At 39.7% G+C, this 13,293-nt stretch overlaps 1 protein-coding gene across 2 annotated transcripts in view; it reads right to left on the reverse strand.

The window, feature by feature from the left end:
- Window positions 1–585: 585 nt before the first annotated feature.
- The window catches only part of ITM2B (integral membrane protein 2B), a 28,175-nt gene continuing 15,467 nt past the window's right edge, over window positions 586–13,293 (reverse strand). Inside the window, exons 2-6 of one of the 2 annotated variants that reach the window (XM_071739291.1) lie at window positions 11,293–11,421; window positions 8,347–8,553; window positions 6,250–6,360; window positions 2,553–2,703; window positions 586–1,312 (exon numbers count right to left, since the gene is read on the reverse strand). In XM_071739291.1, coding sequence (XP_071595392.1) covers window positions 1,224–1,312; window positions 2,553–2,703; window positions 6,250–6,360; window positions 8,347–8,553; window positions 11,293–11,421 — 687 coding nt within the window. In that variant the 3' untranslated portion in view covers window positions 586–1,223. The remainder of the gene's footprint in view (window positions 1,313–2,552; window positions 2,704–6,249; window positions 6,361–8,346; window positions 8,554–11,292; window positions 11,422–13,293) is intronic. The other variant, XM_071739296.1, reaches the window with a different exon arrangement.

Below are 13,293 nucleotides of genomic sequence, written 5' to 3' on the forward strand. Positions count from 1 at the left end.
GATCCCAATCATATTAAAAAGAAATCAAACTTGTTTTCAGAATAGCAGTTTCAAGTGTAAATGGCACGATACAGAATGGAATTAGTGATGTATATGCTAGCTCCAGATAAACTGGTGAAGCATGATGGCACAGGCTGACACGAAATGCCGTGAAGTGGAACAAAGAGAAATGCAGAGTCCTGCGTGGAGTGAAAACTCCTGGCTCTCAGCTGGGTCAGCCTCACTCATGGCACACTATAGACTGTGTACATCTTTTGACAAACACTCAGGACAGGGATTTCTGACATAAACAATGTGTTACTTCAGCTCTGTATCTCCCCTCTGGTTGTTATGTATTGGGAGAATACAAACCCAGAATTTAAGCAAGCAGCACAATATTGCCTTTAAGTGAGAAAGGAACAGAAAACCATGTTTTCCCATTTCTATTTGATTTCTCAGCCACCACCTATTCTGTTTTATCTTCCTGCTTTTAAAAATAGAACTGCAAATAAAAAGCATTCATTTTACCTTATAATTTAACTGCGGTGCCCTCCACCCCTAAAAAGAAAAAAACCACCACAGTAACAGCAAAAGAAAACACAAGACTTTTAGACAAACAGCTTTATAAGGTTTATTTTCCATTGCACATACATGGATTATATACAAGTTAGTAACATAAGTTACTTCTTAATTTTCTAGAAGATTGTTACAGCAAACACTTGTCATTTTAAAATATCGAGTCAGAAATTAATCTAAAAAGGAAAATATGACAATATTTTAAAAACAAAACAAATTGCACTTTGTTAGGGAGAGTCAAATACAGATTTATCTATATGCTGTAACAAACTATATAGCAGATAATATTACAGTTAGAAGTAGCTCTTGCAGTCCATTTGTACACTAATAATTCTTTTAAATTTTTACTTAATTAAAAACCGGTGGATATTTCGAAGACTTCCTCTTCTTTCTAGTGTTCAAGATTCATCACATGAAATGCACTAGCAACTAAGTTTTTATACAATTGCTATTCAAATATAAGAACACCACACCTGAAAATAAGGAAAAAACTAAAACATACTGATTTTTACATGTATCATGAGATGAAAAGTACGGAAGGTGTTCAGCAGTAAAGCCCTGTCCACTACTTACATAAAAGAAGATTTTAAAAAATAATCACTGCACACAATACAAAGGGTGGGGTCATACTGTACTGTTTAAGTCTCCTGCAACAGTAATATTCTTCATTACTGTTCACAGATGAGTGTTTCCATGGCAAACCTGTTCTCAAAGTGTCGAATCTTTCGGCAGTTAACGGCTTCACGCTTCTGAATACCTGTTTGTATCAGTAAAGAAAAAATGAGTTGTTTTACATTTGTTATAATAACATGTCAGAAATATGCTATATAATATTAGAAACAAAATAATGAGAAATCATACCTACCCCTCTTTGATCCCCCTCTCAGAGGAAACATATAGGCCCACATTCATATTTAGAAAATCAATAAGCAGGCGATGATGCTAAAGGTGCAGTGAACCAAGTCACAGTACTGGTTTAGTTAAAACCAACCTGCCAAACCCCTGCACTAGAGCTTGTTTTAACCCACATCAGTTCCCAGTCTCCCTCTCTGTCATCTGTCAAAATGCTTGTGGGCATCTAAGAGGGAACAGCAAAGGAATAGACCACCATAAGCAAAAAGAGTGGACTAGTAGTATATGAACAACATCTGGGAACTGGAGAGAGAATTAAACCACATTTTAGCCAAAATAATGCTTACCACCAACCTATGCTCACCGTTTATTACCACAGGATCAACATGCTAAATTTTGAATCAGATTTTCCTATTAAACATTGCTCTAAATTATTTTAATATAATGTATTTTCCCTTCTTTTTTCAAGCAGCCAGGTAGAAAAAACCCAAACTGCTTCAAGCGTGAACATACACATCACATATATTTTAAAAAAAGTAAAACAGAAATTACCAGTTTGAATGAAAATTTTAAGGCACTATTTAGTAGCTTGTCAAGACTTTTCCAAATTATGTTTTTCAAACATTTTCAATTAAGAAGTATCAAGCACTACAATTTTACTGTGAAGACAACTCTTACATTTCAGTGATGCGAACAGGAGGATGTGGACTAATTTATGGATGGCTTTAATGACAAAAAAAGAACCTGCAGTTCTGTACTTGGACAACAATGCTACATAGTATTCTCATATATTAAAGGGATTTTTTTACTTGTTTTTTGGGGGCAAGGGGGTGGTAGGTAATGAAAGAAGATTAAAGAAAAACATAAGTGAAACCCTGAATGCCAGAAAACATACCCACAAAACACATACTTTTCAGCAGCTCCTTGCTCACTGGGGCCTTGAGCACTTTTGCACAGTAAGATTACTTATTTCCATATCAGCACAGAAAATATCAGCTGTACTTAAGCCCACAGAGCCAGTTACTGCAATATGCAACCCTTGCTTTAATAAGAGTCATTCTTTTCCACATAATCAAGCCTATTTACTGAACTCAAGCAGCACTGAACCTTCTGCCAACGCAAAAGATAGCAGGAAGAACATTCACCTTTCATGGCTTCCTTGCGTTGTAGTTTGTAGGTTTCCTTGCCACGGCAGAGGCGGTAAATAAAGAATCCCAGCTGATCCACATTTTCAATGCGATCAGTGACAATCATCTGTTCATGAATCAAGTAGGACTGAGGCAAATATGTTCCAGCCTGTTGAATAAAAATGTAAGAACTCTGTGAAAAGCCATCTCTTCATGGTTTCAGTACACAAAAACCACTGCAATGTGTTCCTTTAACACGTCTCCGAGATGCTTTCTTTGTGCTCTTTCAAAATATTTTTTACCCACGGAATTTTATTCTAAATGTGCAAACGTGACTGCACTGCACTACAGAAATACATAACAATTATTTTCAAAAGGGTCACAAAACTTCCACTGCAGTATATATCCACTGCCCTCCTGCTACAGTAACATCAGTCTTCAGCAGAGAGAGATGTTTCCTTCCAGGAGCATCCCATTTTCACGGATCAGTCCGGCACTTCTCATCCGCATTTTTCACTTAATTCACACCAGCCCTCAGTGGGAAGTACTTCAGACAGGAGTTGCTCTACATGGAGATACTCCTGCTGATGAAGTACACCAGCTGCAGTATATTCCAGTTGCATCCCAGGGGTTTGGGAAGCCTTGAACATATTTGCAGTATGAATCACAACTCTCAAACCAAATGTAAGATGAGACCATCTAGCTCCAGCAAGTATTTTGGTGAATCCCAGAGTTGTTTATAAATAAAGGTACCAGAAAGCCATGGTGGCATATCAGGGGTTTTATGGCAGTACGGTGAAAAAGGGAAGAGCCATGATGACACACAAAGGCTTCCCAAGCCTTTCCTAGTCCCTTCAGTGTCACTTTGTCACTGTTGAAACGATGGAGGAGCCCAGCTCTGTGCACAAGTCCCTGGTACACAGCTGAAGATGCATGCACTTTGCTATTAGATTACTTCCTAATACTGCCACTGGTAAATAATCATCAACTTTTTTTAAATATTACTTCATCTAAGAAATCCTGCTAGGGTGGTTCTGCCTTGTGGCAGTAGAGAAAGTGTTGTGTACGTTCTAAAAATTAAATTACTGCTTAGAACAAATTCAGCTGCTGTGGTGAAAGATCACTATATTTTTATTGAAAATAAACAACTTGAAAATTCCACTGCAAAACAAGACTGTCTTTTCAGTCCAAGTGACGTGTTGAGAATCTAAGTGCTATTTTTATAATTAAAGGACAGACTGTATAAAATTCACTTCAAAATTATAAATATTTTCTTCATAACACACTACGAGGAAAACGACAGCAATTTTTATTTTTCTTTAAATAAGAGTGTGAAAGACTTCAAACTCCCAAATTATACCACTCATCAGTCAGCAATTAAGTAATTGTACATTACTGTATCTTAACTCTTGGTCTATCATATACCAGGAGGGAAGCCCAAGGGAGCCCCAGAGCAAAGCAGCAGTGCAAGGGAGCCAGCAGGGTGGGCAGCTGTGCTGAGGACTTGGGGCAGCCTGTGAGGACATCACTGGGCTCATGTCCCCCAAACTGCAGATCCCCTGGGACCTCCCCAACCACTCATTCCCTGGACACAGCATCCCTGGCATTCCCAGAGGGCACAGGAGGAGGAGGGGAGCTCAGTGCAGGAAGCTCCTCCACCCATCTGCTGCAGGAGCAGTAACCCAGCACTGGGATCCACCATAACTGCAAAAATCATCATCTTTGAGATGTCCTGTGCGTCAAATATTGTTAAATTTGGGTGGTTGGCTCAACAACAGGAATGAGCTGGATGAACCTTTGTGAATACCTGGGCTTCATCCTTGTCCCCCAAGGAAAGGAGGCCTTTCACTGTCTGCATATTCAAGCAAAATGTGGTTCTTTAGGCTGGAATTATGGCTTTTTAAAAACAAACAAAAAAACCCCAAAACCAAAATAGTCTAGAGCACCTCCATTTTCATAAAATGGCCTCTGCGTGTATTCAGAGGTCATTTTAATGAATGAGCACTTTAATTTCACACATTTTTTTCCATGTGCAACCAGCGTGACTGCAGGACAGGGAACAAAAATTTATTCATTTTATATATCTGCAGAATAGTTTTCCAAATTTCAGTTACAAAACATTTAGCCTGGTTTTCTGAGACATCAAATGCCCACAGCTTTTTGTTACTACAATGAGAATTAAACAGATGTCTCATAAAATTAGGGCACTCACTATTGGGGACAGTGATCAAAACAGTTTTGCACAGATTTTCAATTAAATGAAATTATCCTGGTTATCCTCTTACTTGTAAACCAAGCATATTTGATTTAGTTCTAATTACAAACTAGGAAATGAACAGATTTTAATACTGGAATTTGTGGGAACTAAAAATGGGAACAAAACAACATACACAAAATTTAAAAATCTGGGGCCATTGTGTTTTACAAGCACCACCTGATCTTTATAGTCAAGAAATGGAAGTGTACTTTAATAGCTCGTCTCAAGATGGGCAGCAAAAAAAGCAGCACAGGACTTACTTGTGAAGTAATTTTTGACATTGGATTTATTTATATACATGAACTACTGAGAAATGGGTAAAACTGTTCCTGTAGTCCTAGTTTCAAAGCCTTGTTCCAAAGATGTAAACCCAAAGATGGTATTAGCAATTCTAAAGTTATAAAATCCCAGTAAAATAAAATTTAAAACACTCTGCCCAGTCTTAGACACAAGTTAGCTTATCAGCTCTCTTCCCCACCTGAGTCTTTTTGCTGTTAAGAAACCAGAAGGCTGAAAAACAAGTTAAGTACTATGCAACTCTGCATTAAAAGCATATATATGCAAGAGTTAAAAAAAAAAAAAAAAAAAAGAAAAAAAAAAAGAAAAAAGATTATTCATAATAAAGTAGTATGAGACCTCATTAAATTATCTGCTGTGGCCTCCTCAATTTCACAGGCCATTACATTTCACACAGTTACTACTAACAGAACAGTGTGTCCCTGTGGTGGCACCAGGCCAGCCAGCACCAGCACCACAAGCCCAGCAGTAGCTTTCAGTTATCAGACCCTGCTGGGAAGTGATGAAGAGCTCCCAGAACTTTATACTGAAAACTCATTTTCAGTTGTTCAGTGATTGAATCTCAGTCCTTTCCACAGTTTTTAAGGACAACAAAGGTCTGGTGCTCAGAAAACCAGAAATCTGGCTACACTAAAAAGCCCCTTGCTTAAATGGGCTTTGCTTATCATCCTGATAAGCAATCCTGATGACTCCTACAAATCCTCCCTGGAAACAGAAAGATCCATCTTAAGGCTGCTGGAAACCTCATGAACTCACATGCAGTGCTAGTCCACCACATGCAGAGTTCTCCTGAGCACAGAGGGCAGATCCAGCAGACCTCACACACATCCCTCTCAAGCCACTGCATCTGTTCAAAGTAGGGGCCAACCCTAGGGACCTGTGCTTTAAACAACAAAGGGTTTCCCCGTACATCTCAGCTGAGCAGTCTCATTCCAGCACATACCTGTTTTATGGAAACTTGCCTTCCTCTGAATTTATAATTCCTTCATGACTGTAGATAATTAACTAAGAAGGTGATAGACTTCTCTCTTTACAAAAGATCTCTAGTGATCTGTTAAGCTTCCAACACAAGTGCATTCTGAGAGTGTCAGACTTCTGGCAAAAAAAAGAATTATCTTTTTTCCCTGTTTTAAGAACAAATTGCTTACAATTTAACCATACCTTGATGTTGATGAGGAGCTCCAGGAAATTTTTTGGTGGCATAACAACTGAAGTGTTCAGAGGAATCACATAGCACTTATCCAGGCTAAGGTCAAGATAGGCAGTGAGTCTCTGTTGAGGAAATATTTACTTTCATCAAAATACATCATAACAATTTCACACAGACTTTGCTAATCTGCTACTGCCTTGTGGTGTTCTTCAAATTATTGTTTTACTCACTACAAGGTCTGTCCAACAAACTTAATTTGAGAGTAGGTAAATGCAGAAATAAAAAGCAGTCTTCATGAGAGTTGAAACCTATAACAGGGATTTGTGCAAGGCAGCAGGCGATGAGTAAATCAAATGCACTCCAATAATGAAATTACAAAGGTGTATCTGATCTGTTAGGTCATCAGGTACAGTATTTTTATTTATTCCTAGTACTTGCATTCTGAAGCAACAGGGCAACAACCCTTTTGTTCTATCGGAAAGTAAAAAGCTGCTGGTAAGAACAAAATATACAAGAAAAAAAATAGTTACAGATAATGCAACAAAAATCCTTTTATTTTCAAAAATACCACTGACTTTAAGTGTTAATGTGTTTAAGTGTTAATGTTAAGTGTTTAAGTGTTAATTATTCATAGCTGATTTTTTTTTTTAGGATACTTGAACTGTAATACTTGCCATTATTTGATAAATACAGAGATACAACAGCCCAGGGAATTTTCCTGATTAATCAAATGCCTCTGCTCACTGAACTGTGTTTTACTGCATCTGCTCCTGCTAAAGAAGACATTATCTCAAGCTGCTGAAAGCTCTAAGACTGCAGACATGAATAAAATACTGAGCATCAAGACAGTACCAGGACAGCAATCATCAGTTCAACCAATCTCATTACATGGGAGTAAGAGCTGTGCGTAAGGCAAATGATCCTTGCACTGACCTTTAGAGCAAAGCCTTTAACCCATTAAATCAAAAAGCAAATTTATAATATTATATTGTTCCTATTCACTTCTAACATACTGCTTTTGTTTGGGTTTTTTTCTGGTTTTGCTTCTTTGGAGGCTTTGCTCTAACTCTTAGCAGAAGCTCCCTAAATATATTCAGGAATATTAAAAAATTATATTTTATAATTAAGTGAGTCGTGTTTTCCTCCAAATCAGGGTTATGAGTATTTGATAGGCAGCACTTATTTTGCCTCAAAAAGCTGAAACTCCAAGGTTTGCATAAAAATCCAGGATGCCTCCCTATTCTTCTTTTTCATCCTTGCTTAAAAAAGCTGTGCAGTGAAGTTTTCAAATTTTCACAGAAAATTAGCTTCCTGAAAACCAGCTGGAGAACATTTCATTGCTATCAGACAGCTTCCACTGGGCTGATACTGAAAAGAAGGGCTTATCACTGCTTTATGGCTCTGTCGTTGATACTGAGAGCTGCAGGCCTGTTAACTGCCTTCCCAAAAATTTATTACCACAATTCCTATCAATCAAAGATGTTCCTATGCCTTGATACCCTGGTTCCTTGCCTTTAGGAATCCCAGTAGCCTGCAGTGCATGAGGAAGGCTCATTCTTACAGGCTTCCTACAGCATCTGGAAAACAAGCTCTCTTCCACAGTCAGTCAGATGGTTCTTTCATTTCTTTGGGGCTTTAGAGCTATGCAATGAGAGCAGCTTCTAGGGGTGCCTGAACATACCAAGTGATGTCAGACAAAACCAGCCCCTGCAAGCTGGGGTCAAAGCTATGACATTCTAAACTTCCCTTAGCTTCACAGGAGTTGGTGAAATTCTGGCTCGGTGGACTTGGCGCAGCAAGAACTATGTTCTCTTTATTTCCTCATACTCAGGAAAGAAAGAGCTCTAAGATTTTTCTCCTTCTAAAAACAGAACCATATTTGCAAATGGTGGTTTACAAACTATCTCACGATGACTGTAAAATGCTGTACTTTATGTGCCCGGTTAATAACTGCTTGCAGCCTGCTGCTGATCAAAATGTTTCTGCTGCCTCCTCCACCCTCCACTTTACCCCACCACAATAATTAGGGAGTACATTTATCAGGATGACTGAGAGGGAACATTTTTCAAGTTTTAAATGCTTCCAACCTCTTCAGAAATACATCTTACCCGGTGGAAGTCGTGGACGATATCAGCAGGATCGCTATCAGCAAACTCAGGGACTGGCACACTGATAAACTCAACATCTTCCTCCTCCAGGATCTGAATGTTTTGCTCAATCGTGTGGTAACGAGCACTCTGAGCCTCTGCCCCAGACTCAGGTAAACTTAAGCCATCTTCAATGTACTTTATTCCACAGAAATACACACCACCCTGCTAAAAAATAGGAACCCCAAACCAAAATCGTTAGAACTTGACAGAAGCTTAAAACTTAAAATTCTCAAAGCACTCTGGAGAAGAAAAACTTGTCAGCCTAGATGAAATGTTTTCCCTCTAATTTGATCCATACATCAAAGTAGTAGCCAGTTTCTATCTACCACGGGTAAAAACCTGATTGTACTGAACCCACAGGGAGTTCTTCCCTTGGATTCTGGGAAAACAGGATCCCAAAAGCAGGTTCTTAAAATCTAGTCTTCTAATTTGCATCTATTATCTGTGGCACATTGCACCTTGTTTTTAGAATCACAGCTAAGTTTCTATTCCTATATTCATGCATATTATTATTATTATTAAATTACTACTTAACTGCAGTCAATAATTATAATTTAAAATGTTGAAACTGGTCATCCAAATCACCTTTGATATGCAAGTCTTAACACTGAATTTGGTTCTGCTTGCAGCAAGGGATTGGGCCAGACATAATTTCAGAAGTTTCCCCTTCAATCTCTGTTATTCTGTGAAGATGATTACTTTTGCAAGGCTTTGGAAGTTTTGAAAGTCAGTTCAAAGACAAAAGAAGTAATAAAAAGGAATTTCTAAAAAATTGTGTCCTTCTGTCACAGTATATATGGCAGTATACATGGCAGTATACATACCTAAGTGAATTGCAAAATAAAGTCCTGAGTCAGAGGAAGCCATATACCAAATTTATAGGCCAGATAATTTTAGAAATACACAATTTATGCACACACCATCAGTTTAAAGTTTTACACTGAAAACTTCTTCAGTGTAATGTTAGCTCAATTCCTCAATGCTTCCTTCAACCCAGATCTGACTCATAAACAAGTACCACAGGTTTCAATTAAACAGCACTTTCAGTTTTAGCAAGCTGGTGTGTGAAAGGTGGAGCACTGAGGTGCTAAGCACTGATGAAACACACATTACTGATACCACAAGGCCTTCAGCTATCCTGAGCCATTCACCAAGATAAGATGTGCTCTTTAAGAATCATTTGCTACTGCTCCCCTGTAGATTAGGTTACCACAATAGCCAGAGACTGTAAACTGCAAGTTCAAAAAGAATTTCTCCTGGATGAAACCTTGTGCAATGTAGTCTGGTGGGAGCTGTCCCTGCCCATGCTGGGGGGTTGGATCTTGATGATCTTTAAGGTCCTTTCCAACCCAAACCATTCTATGACTTAATGTTTCATCACTCTGCTTTCACCATTAGAAGTTACGAAAATGGTTTTAAAAAAATAATTCTGGGAGCAGGGACAGGAACACAGAATTCCTGCCTTGCAGAAATTGTGCACTAACCAGTCGGCTAGAGGGAGTAATGTTTTGCTTATATTCTCCCTTTCTGACCCTGTGAATCTTGCAATCCCAGCAATTTCTGAAGGAAGGAGGGTTTGCTGGCACCACTTTGGTAAGAGCCCAGCACATCCACTACTGCATAGTTCCCACTGAGGAAGACAATGCTTAACTCAGATCTCCCAGATTTCAGGGAAATACTCACTTCTCTGGCACCACTGCCTTTGCAGAGCTTCTCTGGCCTCAGTGCCAGTCACAAAGACTGAAAATACATTTTGCCAGAGGTCTAATCTTGTCAGTGTGCATTACATCTGACAGAGGATGTTTAACCATGCTGACTGTGCTTCTCCCAGGTCTCCTGTAAAGCCTGTTTTTCTCATCTCTGAGAGGGCTAGGAGGAGGAGGAGAGACACTGCACTGCTTTGACCAGCAGTCCCTTTGCTGTGCATTAGCAGTACTGCATGATTCTAGCAAATCTGGAGTCAAACAAGGAGGCTTTCAAAGGGTTAATCTACTTCCAGTATTCAGCACAGCAGAACAGCAGAGAAAGAAGGTGAAATCTGGGGCACCACTGGGGTTCCTAAACCTATTTAGATTAATCCTTTCTCTGCAAAATAACGTTTTCAAAAGTGTTGCTCCCTTTTCTTTGTCAGGAATCACTTAAGGAAGTGATTCTGCCCCTGTACTCAGCGCTGGTGAGGCCACACCTGGAGTCCTGTGTCCAGTTCTGGGCCCCTCAGTTCAGGAAGGAGATTGAGGTCCTGGAGCAGGTCCAAAGGAGGGCAACCAGGCTGGTGAAGGGACTCGAGCACAGATCCTATGAGGAGAGGCTGAGGGAGCTGGGGCTGTTCAGCCTGGAGAAGAGGAGGCTCAGGGGAGACCTCATCACTCTCTACAACTCCCTGAAAGGAGGGGGTAGCCAGGGGGGGGTTGGTCTCTTTTCCCAGGCAACTCTCAGCAAGACAAGAGGGCACAGTCTCAAGTTGTGCCAGGGGAGGTTTAGGTTGGACATTAGAAAGAATTTCTTTACTGAGAGGGTGATCAAGCATTGGAATGGGCTGCCCAGGGAAGTGGTGGATTCTCCATCCCTGGAGATATTTCAAAAGAGACTGGATGTGGCACTCAGTGCCATGGGCTGGTAACTGCAGCGGTAGTGGATCAAGGGTTGGACTTGATGATCTCTGAGGTCCCTTCCAACCCAGCCAATTCTATGATTCTATGATTCAGCTTTGCTCCTGCCCTCTTATGCCAACAGGGAACTTCAGAGCTGGCCATACACTTTGCTGTTAGAAAAGCTGAAGGTTTAGGAAGACAAAAATGGGAGCAGCAGGGCTGGTTTCATTTGTTGCTCTTCTTCCCTCTTCTAAACATAAAGCATAAAGGGAGAAAAATGCAACCCTCCCATAATACAATGAATTTGACTCACCTGGAATGCAAAGTATTTGTACAGATAGGCACCACCCAGGATCACACCAGCCAGCATAAATGCCAATCCAAAGCACATGCACCAGCACCAGGCCCTCCTCTGCCCAACAGGCACAGCATCCTCAGGGTCCTGCAATGCATCACAGAGACCTTCACCACATAGTTCCCGAGACACACAGGAGAGCAGAGACTTCAGGCCCAGCAACTACAAACATTGCATCCATCAGAAAAGGCCACGCATGTGTTTTATTTGGTAAATGTTAAAACAGATTTTTTTAAGATGAGGTTTAGGAAAACTTGAACTAACAGTCACTTTTCATGCCATTGTCATTGGCAGACTTAATTCTTAAGAGAAAAACAGAATAAAATCTCCTGAGATACTTAGTAACACAGTCAGCCACTTTACAGATAGCAAAAAGAAAAATATACATTGTCAGGCAAATGAGGGAGCCTATTCAGAGGGGTCAGATTTTTTTTTTTTTTTTTTTTTTTTTTTTGGCATAAGCAGTTTAAGTGAACCTGAAGAACCAACAAAAGATCAAAGGTAGCAGGAGTAAAATACAGCCTTTCCTATGTTGTGACATCGGAAAGAAAGAGACTTAACCACTTCTTTGCTAGCAGAACAACAGGAGTGGAAATGAAAAAAAGGTACTTTGGAAGCTGTAGTTAAGGAATTTTTCTGCTCTAAGACAGCATGTGCCATGCCACAGGTTATCTGCTGTGCATGTTATGCTAAAGGAATGACATGATTTTTCCCCTCTGGGGCACTAGTTTCCATAACCATGCAGTCCCTACAGGCATCCTAAGCAATAAAATGCTTCTTGCAAAATCTTCCCTGTATCAGTCACATCACAATGCTCTTCCCTCCCTCAAGTGTTTGCATAACTCACATACAAAAAGAAGAAAAATCCAACCAGAAAAAAAAAAATCTTTGAGTCATCCTCTTCCAAGTCCTGATAATCATGGGGAAAATCTCAGAATTCAAATAAATACAAAGCAATTCATTACCCTTTTGCAACCAAAAAAACCCCAACAGTGTAGCATGATGACAAAATCAGTATGGCCAAATAAATAGAAACCCCCAAACCAGAAACCAGAGGTACAGCATGAAGGAAATTCTTGAGAAAGAACTGATAGCTTGGCTGTCAGTCAGTGTTCTGCTTCATATGGGTTTTTTTTTAATTAGGATTGCATCTTACTTTGTGAACAAAGTTGTGGCTGTAGTCCCCACGCTGCCTTGGTCCAGTGTGGAAAGAATTCTCCTCATCTGGCCAAAGCTATCTAAGCAAATCTGACACCAAATGGAAAGGGGACCACACTTGTAAATGGTGGGAAAAACCAGGTGCTTCCTTAGAATGACTCATCCCAACCATCCTCAGGAGGGAGAATTAGTCTTTCTTTTCCCTGGGTACATGAGAAGATTCCTTGGTTAACAAAGGAGGTAGCTAAGTCCTATGTAGCTAAAATTAGGTGACATGAAACCCACCTTTAGAGTTCACTGCAATTATCTTCCATATAGAAGTGGCAATGAAGCTTCTTTTGGCAGGCAACAGCTGCCAAAATCTAATTCAGAAATATTTTGAGTAAAACTCTGAAGCTATTTCACAGAGTTTGTATTACATTACCTTGCAAACTACACAACAGCAAATCATGTGAAATCTCCATCTCTGGAGGTTTCCCAGACTCAACTAGACAAAACCATAGCTGATCTTGCTTTAGCAACCATCCTGCTATTAAAAAGAGGTTGGACCAAATGACTTCCAAAGGCCCCTCCCAAGCAACCTTCCTGGGATGCATTACAAGACAAATTAAGAGTGGATAGAAAACAGTTGGTGTGAACTGAAAATGCAGACTGAAAAGACAAGTAACAGTAACTTTTAAAATTTTTTACATTACTAATTGTTTAAGGAATTAATTGTAAAGAATTAAAGGATTACAAACTGTGGTTTTTAACCTAGCTCTTTGCAAAGTCTGAGAACAGGACATAATACCCATGGTAATC

This window comes from Heliangelus exortis, chromosome 1 (assembly GCF_036169615.1).
Source record: "Heliangelus exortis chromosome 1, bHelExo1.hap1, whole genome shotgun sequence".
Classification (NCBI taxonomy): domain Eukaryota; kingdom Metazoa; phylum Chordata; class Aves; order Apodiformes; family Trochilidae; genus Heliangelus; species Heliangelus exortis.